Source organism: Mustela lutreola, chromosome 13, assembly GCF_030435805.1.
Source record: "Mustela lutreola isolate mMusLut2 chromosome 13, mMusLut2.pri, whole genome shotgun sequence".
NCBI lineage: Eukaryota > Metazoa > Chordata > Mammalia > Carnivora > Mustelidae > Mustela > Mustela lutreola.
Genome location: NC_081302.1, coordinates 3,625,731 through 3,638,180, shown reverse-complemented (window position 1 = coordinate 3,638,180; position 12,450 = coordinate 3,625,731). Strand labels below are relative to the sequence as shown.

Here is a 12,450-nt window from a genome sequence, read left to right as displayed (position 1 = left end):
AGATGTATTTATATTTTCATTGTTATTGATATACACTGACTGTATGGTAGCTTTTGCCAGAACGGCTGAATTTAACTGCTCTTGATGTAATTCCAATCAACGCACCCACAGAGTTTATTTTCATCAATGCAAGTGTAGGTGACTTCAAACACTAATAATACAGAATTATACTTTATGTGAACATTGCGGTGCTTAAACATGCATTCGCCTGCATTGTCTTAATCCTCAAAATACCACTGTGGGCAAGTTATTATCCCTCTTCATCGCTTGACTTATATTCAATTTACAGATTAAGGTTTTTTTTTTTTTTTTTTTTTTTTTTTTTTTTTTTTTTAAGGAGTTGTTTATTCATCTGGGAGAGAGGGTGCATATGCATGTGTGCAAGCAGGGGAGGGACTGAAGAGCAGCTCCCCGCCGAGTGCAGAGTCCCCTGTACAGGGCCTTGTCCCATGACCCTGAGATCATGACCTGAGCCAAAACCAAGAGTGGGATGCCTAACCGACTGAGCCACCTAGGCACCCTATAAATTACAAAATGGCCAAACTTCAGAACTCTAAGCAAATGGCTGAGAATCACAAGTGTTTCTTTTACTCTGGATCTTGTTCTGTGTTGGGGGCACGGCAGGAGAGCCCGCGGACCTGTGATGGTTGTATGAACAGGAGAGGGGGTTCCCGGCTGCATGTTGGTACAAGAGTTTTTAAGATTGGTGAGAATTCTCTTTCTGTGGTCCACAGACACACCTATCTCCATGCACACGAAAGTATAAATCCTTGGCATGTCAAAGCACCAGTAAGTGAAAGGACCTGGTAGGTCTTACTGTGGTGGAAACATCTAACAGGATAACAAGAGCAGGAGGGAATAGCTAAAATGCTGTCTAGCCATGGTGATGAGTATTTGTCAGATTATTACCTTATTCTCTGCTAGGACCACCCAGGTCAGCTAGTTTTTTCCCTGACTTCCTCTTTCCTCTTAATTCATGAATATTCGGTTCTTTCCTCTCCTCAAGATACTCTGGCTTTTCTCCCATTTGTCAGACCACCGCTTTTATCTGCCAGACGTGTGGTCTCTGCGCACAGACTGCTCATCTCCCAGAGGGAAAAGCCCCAAACAAACAGAACAGTAAAGGGAACGGCTCTCCGTGCGGTGTGGACAAGGGGAGACCAGGAACTGGGGAAGTCAGAATATTCCCAAACGTTAAGCTCCCTTTGGATCTCGAAACATTTCTCTAAGTGTTTCTCTGAAGTTTGTCCCGACTTTCTGTCCTGAACTATATCTAATTTATGTTCTAGATATCTCCTCTTACAGAGATAGACAGAGAAACGTATCTCCATAGAAATCATAGTGGTCAGCCCTAGAGGGGGGACGTTAATCCTTTTTATATATTTACCCCATCTCTGTTTTGCCTTCTGTTGTCTTTGTTAGGTGGACGTGGGCAGTAGACATTACGGAGTCTACAACTAGAGCATAGAGATACTCAGAGGTGTCTTTTTCTTTTCCTCTCCACTTGCTAGCAGGTGTCCCCGGGCTTCTGAATCTTTAGGCGCGGATGGTTTTTGCGGATGGTGCTATGTACGAGCTGGGGTCTGTTCTGTTTTCACACGGCTCTCACACGACGTGTCACATTTCCTTAGTGCACACAGACGAGGGTGTCTTCACATGTTGGCTGTCAGTTTCACAGTTTCCCTAACCCAGGGAACAGCTGTGACCCTGTGGCTGGAAATCCTTAAGAACCCCAACGAGACGTCTGCAAGAACTCTTCCGGGCTTGTTGGAACGAATGCCGGACTTGTTAGTACTCTCCATGCTTTTTCTAAACAGAACCCCAGAAATTTGCATTGAGCTGGTAAGAGCTGTGGTTATAAAAGGAAGTTTATTATAGAAGAAATGAAATCCATTTCTTCTAGAGAAAAAAATCTTGCTCTTAATTTGTCTCTTTTTTGTGATACTTTGGGAGGGGAATATGTATACTACCTTGATGAAGCCTCTTGTCTTATTTTTGCATTGTTCAAAGCTATTGCAATCCACTGTTGGCTTGTACCATATCATGAACATGCATGAACATGTATATATATGTGTACTAACATGGATGTATAATATGCATAGATATACATATGCACATCTGTATCTGTTTTCTGGGGTGCATATCTGTGTGCAAGGAGGTGTATACATTTTTGTATGTTCAGGAAATGCTTGCAGAGACACTGGAAAAAAAGATATATACATCCGTCTCTCGATTGATAATGAAAATTTCCTTTTATGTCTGTGTATAAAGACTTCAGCCAGTAGGTTTTTAATTCCTTAGAAATACATCCTTTCCCGTTGGTACTTATTTTCTGAATGACTTTCCTGTCTAAGGACACACACTTGCATCTGTGATCCCAGGTACGATGCAGTTGCATCAGTGTAAGTATTGCTTCGACCTCCTCTGCGGGTCTGAGTCGTAAACGCTGTGTATCCCCACCCTCGGGAGCCTGGCAGCACCTCGCCCAGCTGTCCCAGCAGCCGCCCTGTCTTCCCGCGCACCTCTCTCCCCCTCCGCCGCCACGGGTCCCATTTCCTCCAGCTCTGCCGCTCACAGGACCTCATGGCCCTTACGGCTTTCTCCCCTCTCCCTGCGCGCCTTCTCCTCGAGCCCGCGGGCTGGCCTCGCAGCCTTAGGCCCAGGTGCAGCTTTGCTGTGACCTCATGGGAGACGACTTCTCAGACCCCCAGCGGGAGGGCACTCTCACTCTTCAGAGCACCCTCCAGTTCTCCCCCCTACACTTTTCAGGACTGTAGTTTCTTACTTGCGTCCTTACTTCTCCGCCAGCAGACTGTAAGAGTGTAAGACCTCAGCGCTCTGCTCCCTCTCTGGTCTCCCCTCTAGCACGTGCCTGGCAAAGAGCCCCTGAGCAAGAAGCGGACCTGCGAAGGACTGAATATGTTGCCGGATTATCCGTTATCGGCTAGACTTTCTCCACTATTCCCCGACGGGGATTGTCTCAGCTTCTCCTTCTGACCTAGCTGCTGTGTGACCCAGGGAAACTGTGCAGCCTCTCTGGGCTTTAAGTTCTGCATCTCCTGGTTAAGGAGGTCGGAACTATATCCATAAATTTCAAAATTTTTTAAATTACTACTTCAGAGCAGGTCCTTTCCCAAAAAAGGGATCTGTGAATGTGAAATCTGGGTTTTAGAGCGGATGAGAGCTGAGGGCGTCCGCTGAGAGCCGCGGACCCTGGCCGGGGTCGTCGGCAGATGCTCACCTGCTCCTTTCTCCGAAGGCGGCGCTCAGGGAAGTTGGCAGCAAGTTTGCCTCTGGTGCGCACGACCCTCTGCGTCTGTCTGTCTAGGTACCGACACACCCCGTCACTGCACACTTATCTACGGAGCAGACACTTGCCAGGCCTCCACACAGACTCACCCTCACGGCCTCCCGCAAGGGACACACCATCGTCTTTTATATCATAAGCGATGACGGAAAGTGACTTAGTAACGTTGGGGAAGAGAAAGGCTCAAGGCCCCCCATCCGGGGAGATACACCACTGAGATTTACACACAGTCATCCCTATTAGTACAAAAAGAATCGGAGCCTGAGACACACTTCTGTAGCATTTTTTTAAGTGAGAAAGCTCAGTTCGGTGTGTAAGTTTTTTTACCCAGGTCAGCGTGACTGGTGGAAAACGCAGCACAAAACGCTGCCTGGGTGGAGGGGACTGCTGATCACTGCCCCCGAGGCATCCTGGGCTTACCAGACTCTTTTTTTTTTTTTTTAAGATTTTATTTATTTATTTATTTGATAGAAATCACAAGTAGGCAGAGAGGTAGGCAGAGAGAGAGGGGAAAGCAGACTCCCCGCCGAGCAGAGAGCCTGATGCGGGGCTGGATCCCAGGACCCTGGGATCCTGATTGGAGTCAAAGGCAGAGGCTTAACCCACTGAGACACCCAGGTGCCCCTACGAGACTCTTAAGTAGAGCTAAGTGTTTAGTGTGGAAAAAAGAACAACTCCTACCCACGATCCCAGGACTGATTCTGACCAGCAGGGAGAGTATCAGGAGAGGCGGGATGTTTGACTTCCATTTTTATCAGCCCCGAGTACCAACTTTCAGATTCTACTCTTGACTAGTTAAGTGAATATTTCTGACAGTATTGAAGTCTTCCAGCTATGCCTGTGGCTAATTAAAATGCCCTAGTCAGCTAATGTTAATGAGACTATGTGCTATGCTCCATACAGGTTAATTCTGAACCATATGTTGAGGCCTATTTCTTTAAAATGTGCAAAAGCAAAGAAAATGAACTCAGGGTGTTGGCTGAGTGTATGCACGGTATGGGGAGAAGAGAGGCTTTTTCTTGACCTTTATGCAGTCTGCAGTGCTTTACAAATTGATTTTTTATATGTTTATTTTACTTCTGCCATAGTCTTTTATTATTTTTTATATTTAAATTTTGTTTTATTTTTTCAATGTTCCAAGATACATTGTTTATGCACCACACCCAGTGCTCCATGCAATACGTGCCCTCCGTAATACCCACCAGCAGATTCACCCAACGCCTGACCACCCCTCTCCTCCAAAACCCTCAGTTTGTTTCTTAGAGTCCACGTCTCTCATGGTTCATCTCCCCCTCCGATTTCCCTCAACTCCCTTCTCCTCTCCATCTCCCCATGTCCTCCATGTTATTTGTTATGCTCCACAAATAAGTGAAACCAAATGATAATTGACTCTCTCTGCTTGACTTATCTCACTCAGCATAATCTCTTCCAGTCCTGTCCATGTTGCTACAAAAGTTGGGTATTCGTCCTTTCTGATGGAGGCATCATACTCCATAGTGTATATGGACCACTTCTTCCTTATCCATTCGTCCGTTGAAGGGCATCTTGGCTCTTTCTACTGTTTGGTAACTGTGTCCATTGCTCTATGAACACTGGGGTACAAACTAATTTTTAATACACAAACAACTTTCTCTTGGAATATGGTGTTTGCCACTTATCCAAATGGTGATATTTCCCATACCAGAGCCCATTGGGTTATACCCTTCTAAGTGGGAGACATGACAAACCACTCTTCTTTAATTTTTATAAACATATATTTTTTATAAGTGACAAACCACTCTTCTGATCGCTTGAGATTCCCAGGAAAGAATCTGAGGTTCCATTGTGAGTACATTAGGATTAGAGGAAGCCTGGGAGAGCACAGACTTGAATTTATGAACTCCTGAGAAAGATTCCATTTTGCGAATCCGTCATTCACAGCAGAGAGATCACCCTACACTTAGATATTTTTTTAATGTTCCATATCTGTCAATGCTATAAACACCTAGCTGATAAACAGTAATATTTAAGTCCAAATTCTTTAACAGTGATACATCCGAGGATAAGATATGTAGTGCAAATACAATACAAAAGGGGAATGTTGATACAGAATACAGACATGAACGTAATGATACAAAATAAGCTTGCTGTTGTTAAAAATTCACCATGGACACCGATGAACTCACAGAGGCATGGATAAGAGTATTCTTCGTCTTTGGCTCCTCTGTGTTTGACAAAAGAAAACCAAGGCTGACCTCACAGATCAAGGGTCTGCTTTGCACAACCTACCTTGTATAGGTAAAATTAAACATGGTCAATTCTGAACTTGCAAATTATAGGTTTTTGCCCAATTAAATCATCCAAATTCATCTTTTTAAATTGAAATATTTGGCAGTTTTATAACTCTATCACAGGGAATCATGTTTTTCTTTATGACAGAATTATCTGACTCTCACAGCTACTTTCATTGTAGGAGTCATGTAGAGAAGAATAAAAATCCCGAGCCAAAATTCTAGAGTCTTTCAAAATCTGGCCTCCTCCCCCATGTGTGCGGAAGCTACATTCCAGGCTCACCGGCTCCTTCAGCATGCCAACAACAGTAATGGGAGAAGTTCTGCTTTAGCTTTGGAAACACTGCAGACACGTGAGCTTTTCAGCTGCCGGGCGTAGAGGACGCAGGGCAGCTCAGAGCAGTCTACGTTTTGAGTGGGGACTAGGAAAGTCAACGTGCTCGAATGGTTCTGGCAGACTGATGCCTTTGCAGGACGGAAGATGGCACTGGGGGTTTTGGGGTTAGCGTGTGTGCGAGCACTCGTGCACAGTCGTGGGCACAGGACAGAAACTGTCATCTGAAGACATCTCTCTGTGGCTTTGGAATTTTTTTGTTCCTTCTTCTACGTGAACCATCTCTTTTTTTTTTTTTTTTAAAGATTTTTATTTATTTGACAGACAGAGACCACAAGTAGGCAGAGAGGCAAGCAGAGAGAGAAAGAGAGAGAGGAAGGAGGAAGCAGGCTCCCTGGCTAGCAGAGAGCCCAATGCGGGACTCTGAGATCATGACCTGAGCTGAAGGCAGAGGCTTCACCCACTGAGCCATCCAGGCAGCCCACCATCTCGTTTTTTAATAATGGTTTCAAACTCACGTGGTCTCTAAGCGTTTGACATGAATAGGAAATGGAACATCCAACTGTGAAGAGAGTTGATTGGAAAGCAATTAGAATTGATCTTTTTGTTTGTCTTCCCAGGTCAAGCTGATGCCTCCTGCTCCCAGCGATGACCTGGCGACGCTCAGTGAGCTGAACGATGGCACCCTGCTTTACGAGATTCAGAAGCGCTTTGGGAACAATCAGATATACGTAAGTGCCCTTGAGCCGGCTTTGGGTGCTGCTTTGTCTTGCTGCTGATGTCCCCGCTCTGTGCTGCCGATGTCACAAGGAGAGGGCTTACCATTGTTTCTGGTCTTGCTGATAGCGTAAGGTTGATTTCTCAGCATTCAGCTTCATTCTGATTCAGTTCTAAAGCAAGTTCAGCAAAGATCCAAATTTCAGACCTGTTAAGTGAAAGTTAATACCCTGCGGGCTGATGGCTTTCCTGTTGTCGAGGTTGCTGTGGAAGATCTTGCTAGAAACAGGAGGATCTGCAAGTCACTTCTAAAACGGCTGTTTGTTTCCTGTACTTTACTTAGCCTGCTGGATCTGGAGAGCGAGAGGGCACTGGGCTGGGAGGGTGTTGTCTCTATGTGCATGAAAGGAGTCTGTCGTCCCTTTAAGTTATCAGGAAATGCTTTGTTTGTCAAGTAAATAATCTATACACCAAACTCTGATAGCAGGATATGAATGTATGACTCAGATGACAAATAACACAAAGAATCAATCTGCTGTGCTTCTAGCCCGCTTTATATGTGTTATTTCATCCGACATGCAGAACAATTTAGACACCATGTCGTCTCAGTCCCCATCTCTGTCCGTCGGTCTGTCTCCCTCTGCTTGATTTTGTGATATTCAGCTGAAAGCAATTCAATCAGAACGTCTGTAGAGAAATCTGATGATGCCCATATGTGCTAATTCTTTTTGATAACACTCTTCCCCCCCCCCAGTCTACTGAGAAATTGATTAAGTAATTTTCATGTAAATGCTAAGTCTGAGATTTGCTTATAAGTAATAAATCGTCAGGTGCTGATTAGCCTATGAAAATTCAGTGCAGCATCTTAATGCTTGGATAAATTGCCTGCCACCGTCAATACACTTAAAATTAAATGCTTCTATCAAAATGAGCGGGATTGAGTCCTTGGCATAAAGTGGTGAAAGCTGATGACTCCGCTCTCCGGGACGGCCCCGTTATTTGTGTGTTAGTTTTATTCCATCTTCTCACCTTTGCCAACGTGGTGCAGATCCTTCTCCTGTACGTCTTCCTCCTCCTCCCTACCGAGTTACCAGAGGCCATTGCTTGAATTGTGTTGTGTTTCTTTACTTCCTTCATGCTTCTCCAGTGCCTCTGTCTCCCCAACGTCCACGTGACCTACCCTCACCCCGGTGGTCGCCGTCCTCATCAAGGCCTTCGCCATCTCTTCTCAACAGCCTCCTGACCCTGCTGAGGAGATCTTGTTCCCTTAGAGTCATTCTTATCATGAACAAATGTGATCTTGACACTCCCAGTCTTAGAGCATCTCTGTGGCGTGTCACTTCTCACAGGAAGATGGCCGCAATCTTCATACACGATCTGGACCCCAGATACAAGCTGATGCTCTCAGCCCCCGGGCGACAGCCCTTCTGCCTGTGTCAGGATTTTCCTTGGTCTGTTTTTCCTCCCCCTAAACTTTTCTTTCTACCGCATGGAATAAGCACTTAGCTTTATAAACTCCCACTGGGAGTTCTTCAATCTTTAAGTAAACCTCCCCAGCCCTTTCTGATGAAGTCACAGTGGATCTTCTCAGGGCTCGTGATGATCTCCCTCACTGGTGATTTGATGGTGTCCGGTGCTGTGCTAGACGCTGGGATGCATCCATGCTGGGTTTGCTCCCTGGGAGGCCTGGTCAAGCACTTTCCAATCTCAAGGGACAAGTACTTCCAATCTGTTTATCGGAATCACGGCTCCAATTCCTCCCCACACTGGGCCATCTTCTTAGGTCATTTCTGCCCACTGGGTTTCTCTTTCTTTCTGGATCCTGCTTTGCTAAAGTTCACATCAAATGCACATTTGCCGCTGCAGGAGACCTGCTTTTCCTCTCCCACACCTAAAATATGGAAGAGCTTAATCGTCTCAGATCAATTTTGTGATGAGTGCTCTAAGCCAGGTTACTTGAACGTGCCTTTAATGGATAGACAAGCCACTTAAACACTATTGATTGAATAATAACAAGTGATTCTTAAAGTGTAACCTGTGGACCATTGGAAGTATGAACTTTTTATTACCATTCTGCTGTGAGAGTAAGCATTTAGAACCTCTTATGACAAGTTGATAGTTTCGTTGCTGTCTGTTGAGTCTAATAAGAATCCAGGTTTGCATTTTGTGGGTCTTTGTCTTTTTCAATGCCATGTTTACAGGAATTCACTTTTATCACATTTTACAAAAGTATCAGTTCATGATGCACTGGAAACAGAAGTGTTCCTTCCCACAAATACAAAAACACTGGTTTCAGTGGCTGTGGTGTTCAGAGATGGTCTGCGGACCTCCGCGCCCACTCCCCCGACACGCCCCTCCCCGGCCCTCTTACTCTTCTCCCAGGTTCAGGCTGAAGTGCCTGGTTCAAGTGTCGGGACTGATCCCTCTTTGGTGTCCCACATCTGACTCCCCTGCAAATCTTAGCAGCCCTCCTTTCAGAATGTACACAGAGGGGCCCTCCGCTGCTGCCATCGCCCATCGGGGCCAACATAACACGTGTCTGCTAAAGTAATGTCTAACCGGCATTTTCATCTCTTCTTGCTGTAATCTGACTAGTTATAAGGTGATCTTTCGAGAAGGTCGGTAAGTCGCCTTCCCTTTCCTCCCCTTTCCCTCTGTCTTTCCTTGCCAAAACCCAGGAGCAAACATAACTTGCCCTTTTCTCTAAGTACATATATATTATTTCATTTGGATGTCAGATTGCAAAGGTTCCACATAGCGCGTAGCAGAAGGATGAGCCCAAACCATCCAACAAAATGAATTGTAAGAATTGAGACATTTACTTGCTAAATAATGCAGAGAATAAAGGCATTTCTTTCTCTGAATAATCACTGTCACATAGGACAGCGGAAATAGAATACACAATCAAGTTTCTTTTGGATGGCACATAAACGTGAAGGTAATTTCTCTTTGTAACCACAACTGGTGGGACTCAACACTCATAAAGAAAGAAACCCCCCAAATAAACACAGGCTCCTGTTACATCTGGTTAGCTAGGTAGGCAGCTTGGCTCACCTGAGCCACTTACTAACGGAACATTCCCCTCCAGGGGCCCCACTGGGGTTTAGTAGGTCTTTTTTGTAGGGGCAGCTCAGGAGGCTAAAGTTGACCAGCTTGTGTCAGAAGCTGAAGTATCTCTCAGTAGGAGGCTATTTGAAATTAGGAGGACAGACGCAATTCCCCCCAGATGACACTGCCCCCTAGCCTGGAATCCGAAGATGCACCCGCCATATACAATCCCTTTCGTGCCATTCCCTGTCATTCCACTCAAGCTTATAGACCCTGGGGAGCTCTTAACATGTGTGAGCTAGTAACAGTAAAACAGCGATAGTTTAGAAAGATGAGGAAAAGGAAATCTGTAGTTTTCTAAATTAAAAAAAAAAAATTATTTCTCTGCAAAACATTTACAGCATTACCTTTCATCAAAGCAGCCTCTTGAGAATATGGCATAGACCTGTATAAACTCGTATGTTAGGAGTCCATTGTTAACACGCAGATCACACTTTTCTAGAATATTTTTTGTTGTTGTTCATCACAAAATACATTTGCAAAGACAGTCTCAGATTCCTTCATTAATTAGATCAAAATAAAAATTATATCTCAATAGAAAAGTGCAATTTAGAAGCATATTTGGATGCGTATTTTTCCTTCCTTAGCAGATTTCTCCTTTCTCCCTCAGTCTACTTTTTTTCTTTATTTTTCTGAGTAATTTTCAGATACTTCAGTACAAAGGTTCCCATTTGGTTCAATCATTTTACTTTTCTTTTCTCCTTTACTTGGCTATAGAATCCTGGCCAGTCCTTCCATTGAAGTCAATGTTGTCTTGAATCACAACATGTAAAGAGTCACACACCACTCAGGGGTGTATGGTTTCATGAATTTTCATTTGGTGAACATGCCTAGGTAGCCAGCAGCTTCATAAAGAAATGGAATAGTAAGAAGCCCCTTCCTCAGTTTACCCTACCCATCACAAAAGATTTTGGCATATATAGGTACAGATTCGTTTTGTTTCTTTTTGTTGTTGTGGTTGTTTTTTCTGGACTTCATATAAAAGGACTCACCCAGTGTGCTCTCTTTTGTGTCTGCCCCCTTTTCTTTCTTTCTTTCTTTCTTTCTTTCTTTCTTTCTTTCTTTCTTTCTTTCTTTCTTTCTTTCTTTCTTTCTTTCCTTTTAAGGATTTTATTCATTTATATGAGAGAGAGCACAAGCGAGAGAGCAGGAGAGGGAGAGGGAGAAGCAGACTCCCCACTGAGCAGGGAACCCGATGTGGGGCTTGATCCCAGGACCCTGAGATTATGACCTGAGCTGAAGGCAGTCTTTTTTTTTTTTTTTTTTTAAAGATTTTATTTATTTATTTGACAGAGAGAGATCACAGTAGACAGAGAGGCAGGCAGAGAGAGAGGAAGGGAAGCAAGCTCCCTGCTGAGCAAAGAGCCCCACGCGGGGCTCGATCCCAGAACCCTGAGATCATGACCTGAGCCAAAGGCAGTGGCTTAATCCACTGAGCCACCCCGGCGCCCCTGAAGGCAGTCTTTCTGAGCCACCCAGGCACCCTTGCCCACTTTGATTCGTTGTTGTGTTTCTGATAACCGTCTATCCTATTCCTTGCAGCAATAGCTGATTTTTACTCCTCTAAAATCAGTTGCTGTGTGGATATATGCTCATTTATTTATTTACTCTACAGTGGAAGAACACTGGAGTTGTCTCCACTGTTCGGTGATTGAATTCTGCTGTTACAATTACGTGAATTTTGTGGGTGATACTGTTATAAACCATCTTGGTCCCTTTTTGGCAACATGTGTACACAAATATTTCCATGAGACAGCATACAGCTATTTTCGTGGGACGTGAACCGAGCCTTGGACCGCCAGCGCCAGCGTTGCAGGTACCTCCAGCCTGAGTAAATACAATGAAACACTTTCTCATAGTGGATACACTCCCACAACAGACCTTGGTCTTAATGTTTCCCCGTGTAGACTCCCACTGCTGCATTGCCATGGCGTTTCTGTGGTTGGTGACCAGATGACCCTGGCAAGTGGGTCTGTCTTCTGTTGTATGGATTCGTTTGTGCCTAAACCAGTACTGAGCTATCTTAATCACTAAAGCAGATAATAAATCTTGATCTAGAGAAGTCCTCTATATATCATGGAGGGTTAATATCCCTCCTTTCTCTGGGACATTTAAAAATTTTCGGTGTAGAAGTCTTGACCTTTTATATTAGATCTGTTTCTAGGCCTCTTTCAAACTCTGACGCTATAAGAAATGTTATTTTCTTACTGAAAATAACAAGCAAATTTCATTTTTTTATGGTGTATTGCAAATATAGGGATATAGTTTCATTGGGAAATTCATGTTTTTTCTGCCCAATTTACTAAGTTCATATGTAAATATTAATTTAAATGGAGATTCTTTTGGATGCTCTGCGTATACCGCATATAGTATATAATGACTTTTATTTTTGTCTTAAATCTTGACAGTTTCCTTACTCTTGTTTTATTTCACGGGATGGCCCTCTTAATAAAAAGATGATGGGGGTGCCTGGGTGGCTCAGTGGTTAAGCCGCTGCCTTCGGCTCAGGTCATGATCTCAGGGTCCTGGGATCGAGTCCCACATCGGGCTCTCTGCTCAGCAGGGAGCCTGCTTCCTCCTCTCTCTCTCTCTGCCTGCCTCTCTGCATACTTGTGATCTCTGTCAAATAAATAAATAAAATCTTTAAAATAAAAAGATGATGGGAGGTAACAATAAGCTAAAATAGTCATCCCTGTCTCATTTTGGATCTCAGG

At 44.2% G+C, this 12,450-nt stretch overlaps 1 protein-coding gene across 4 annotated transcripts in view; it reads left to right on the top strand.

The window, feature by feature from the left end:
- The window catches only part of MYO16 (myosin XVI), a 579,863-nt gene that overhangs the window by 274,855 nt on the left and 292,558 nt on the right, over positions 1 to 12,450 (top strand). For all 4 annotated transcript variants that reach the window (XM_059144127.1, XM_059144126.1, XM_059144125.1 and 1 more), the window contains exon 11: positions 6,532 to 6,642. In XM_059144127.1, the coding sequence (XP_059000110.1) occupies positions 6,532 to 6,642 (111 nt within the window). The remainder of the gene's footprint in view (positions 1 to 6,531; positions 6,643 to 12,450) is intronic.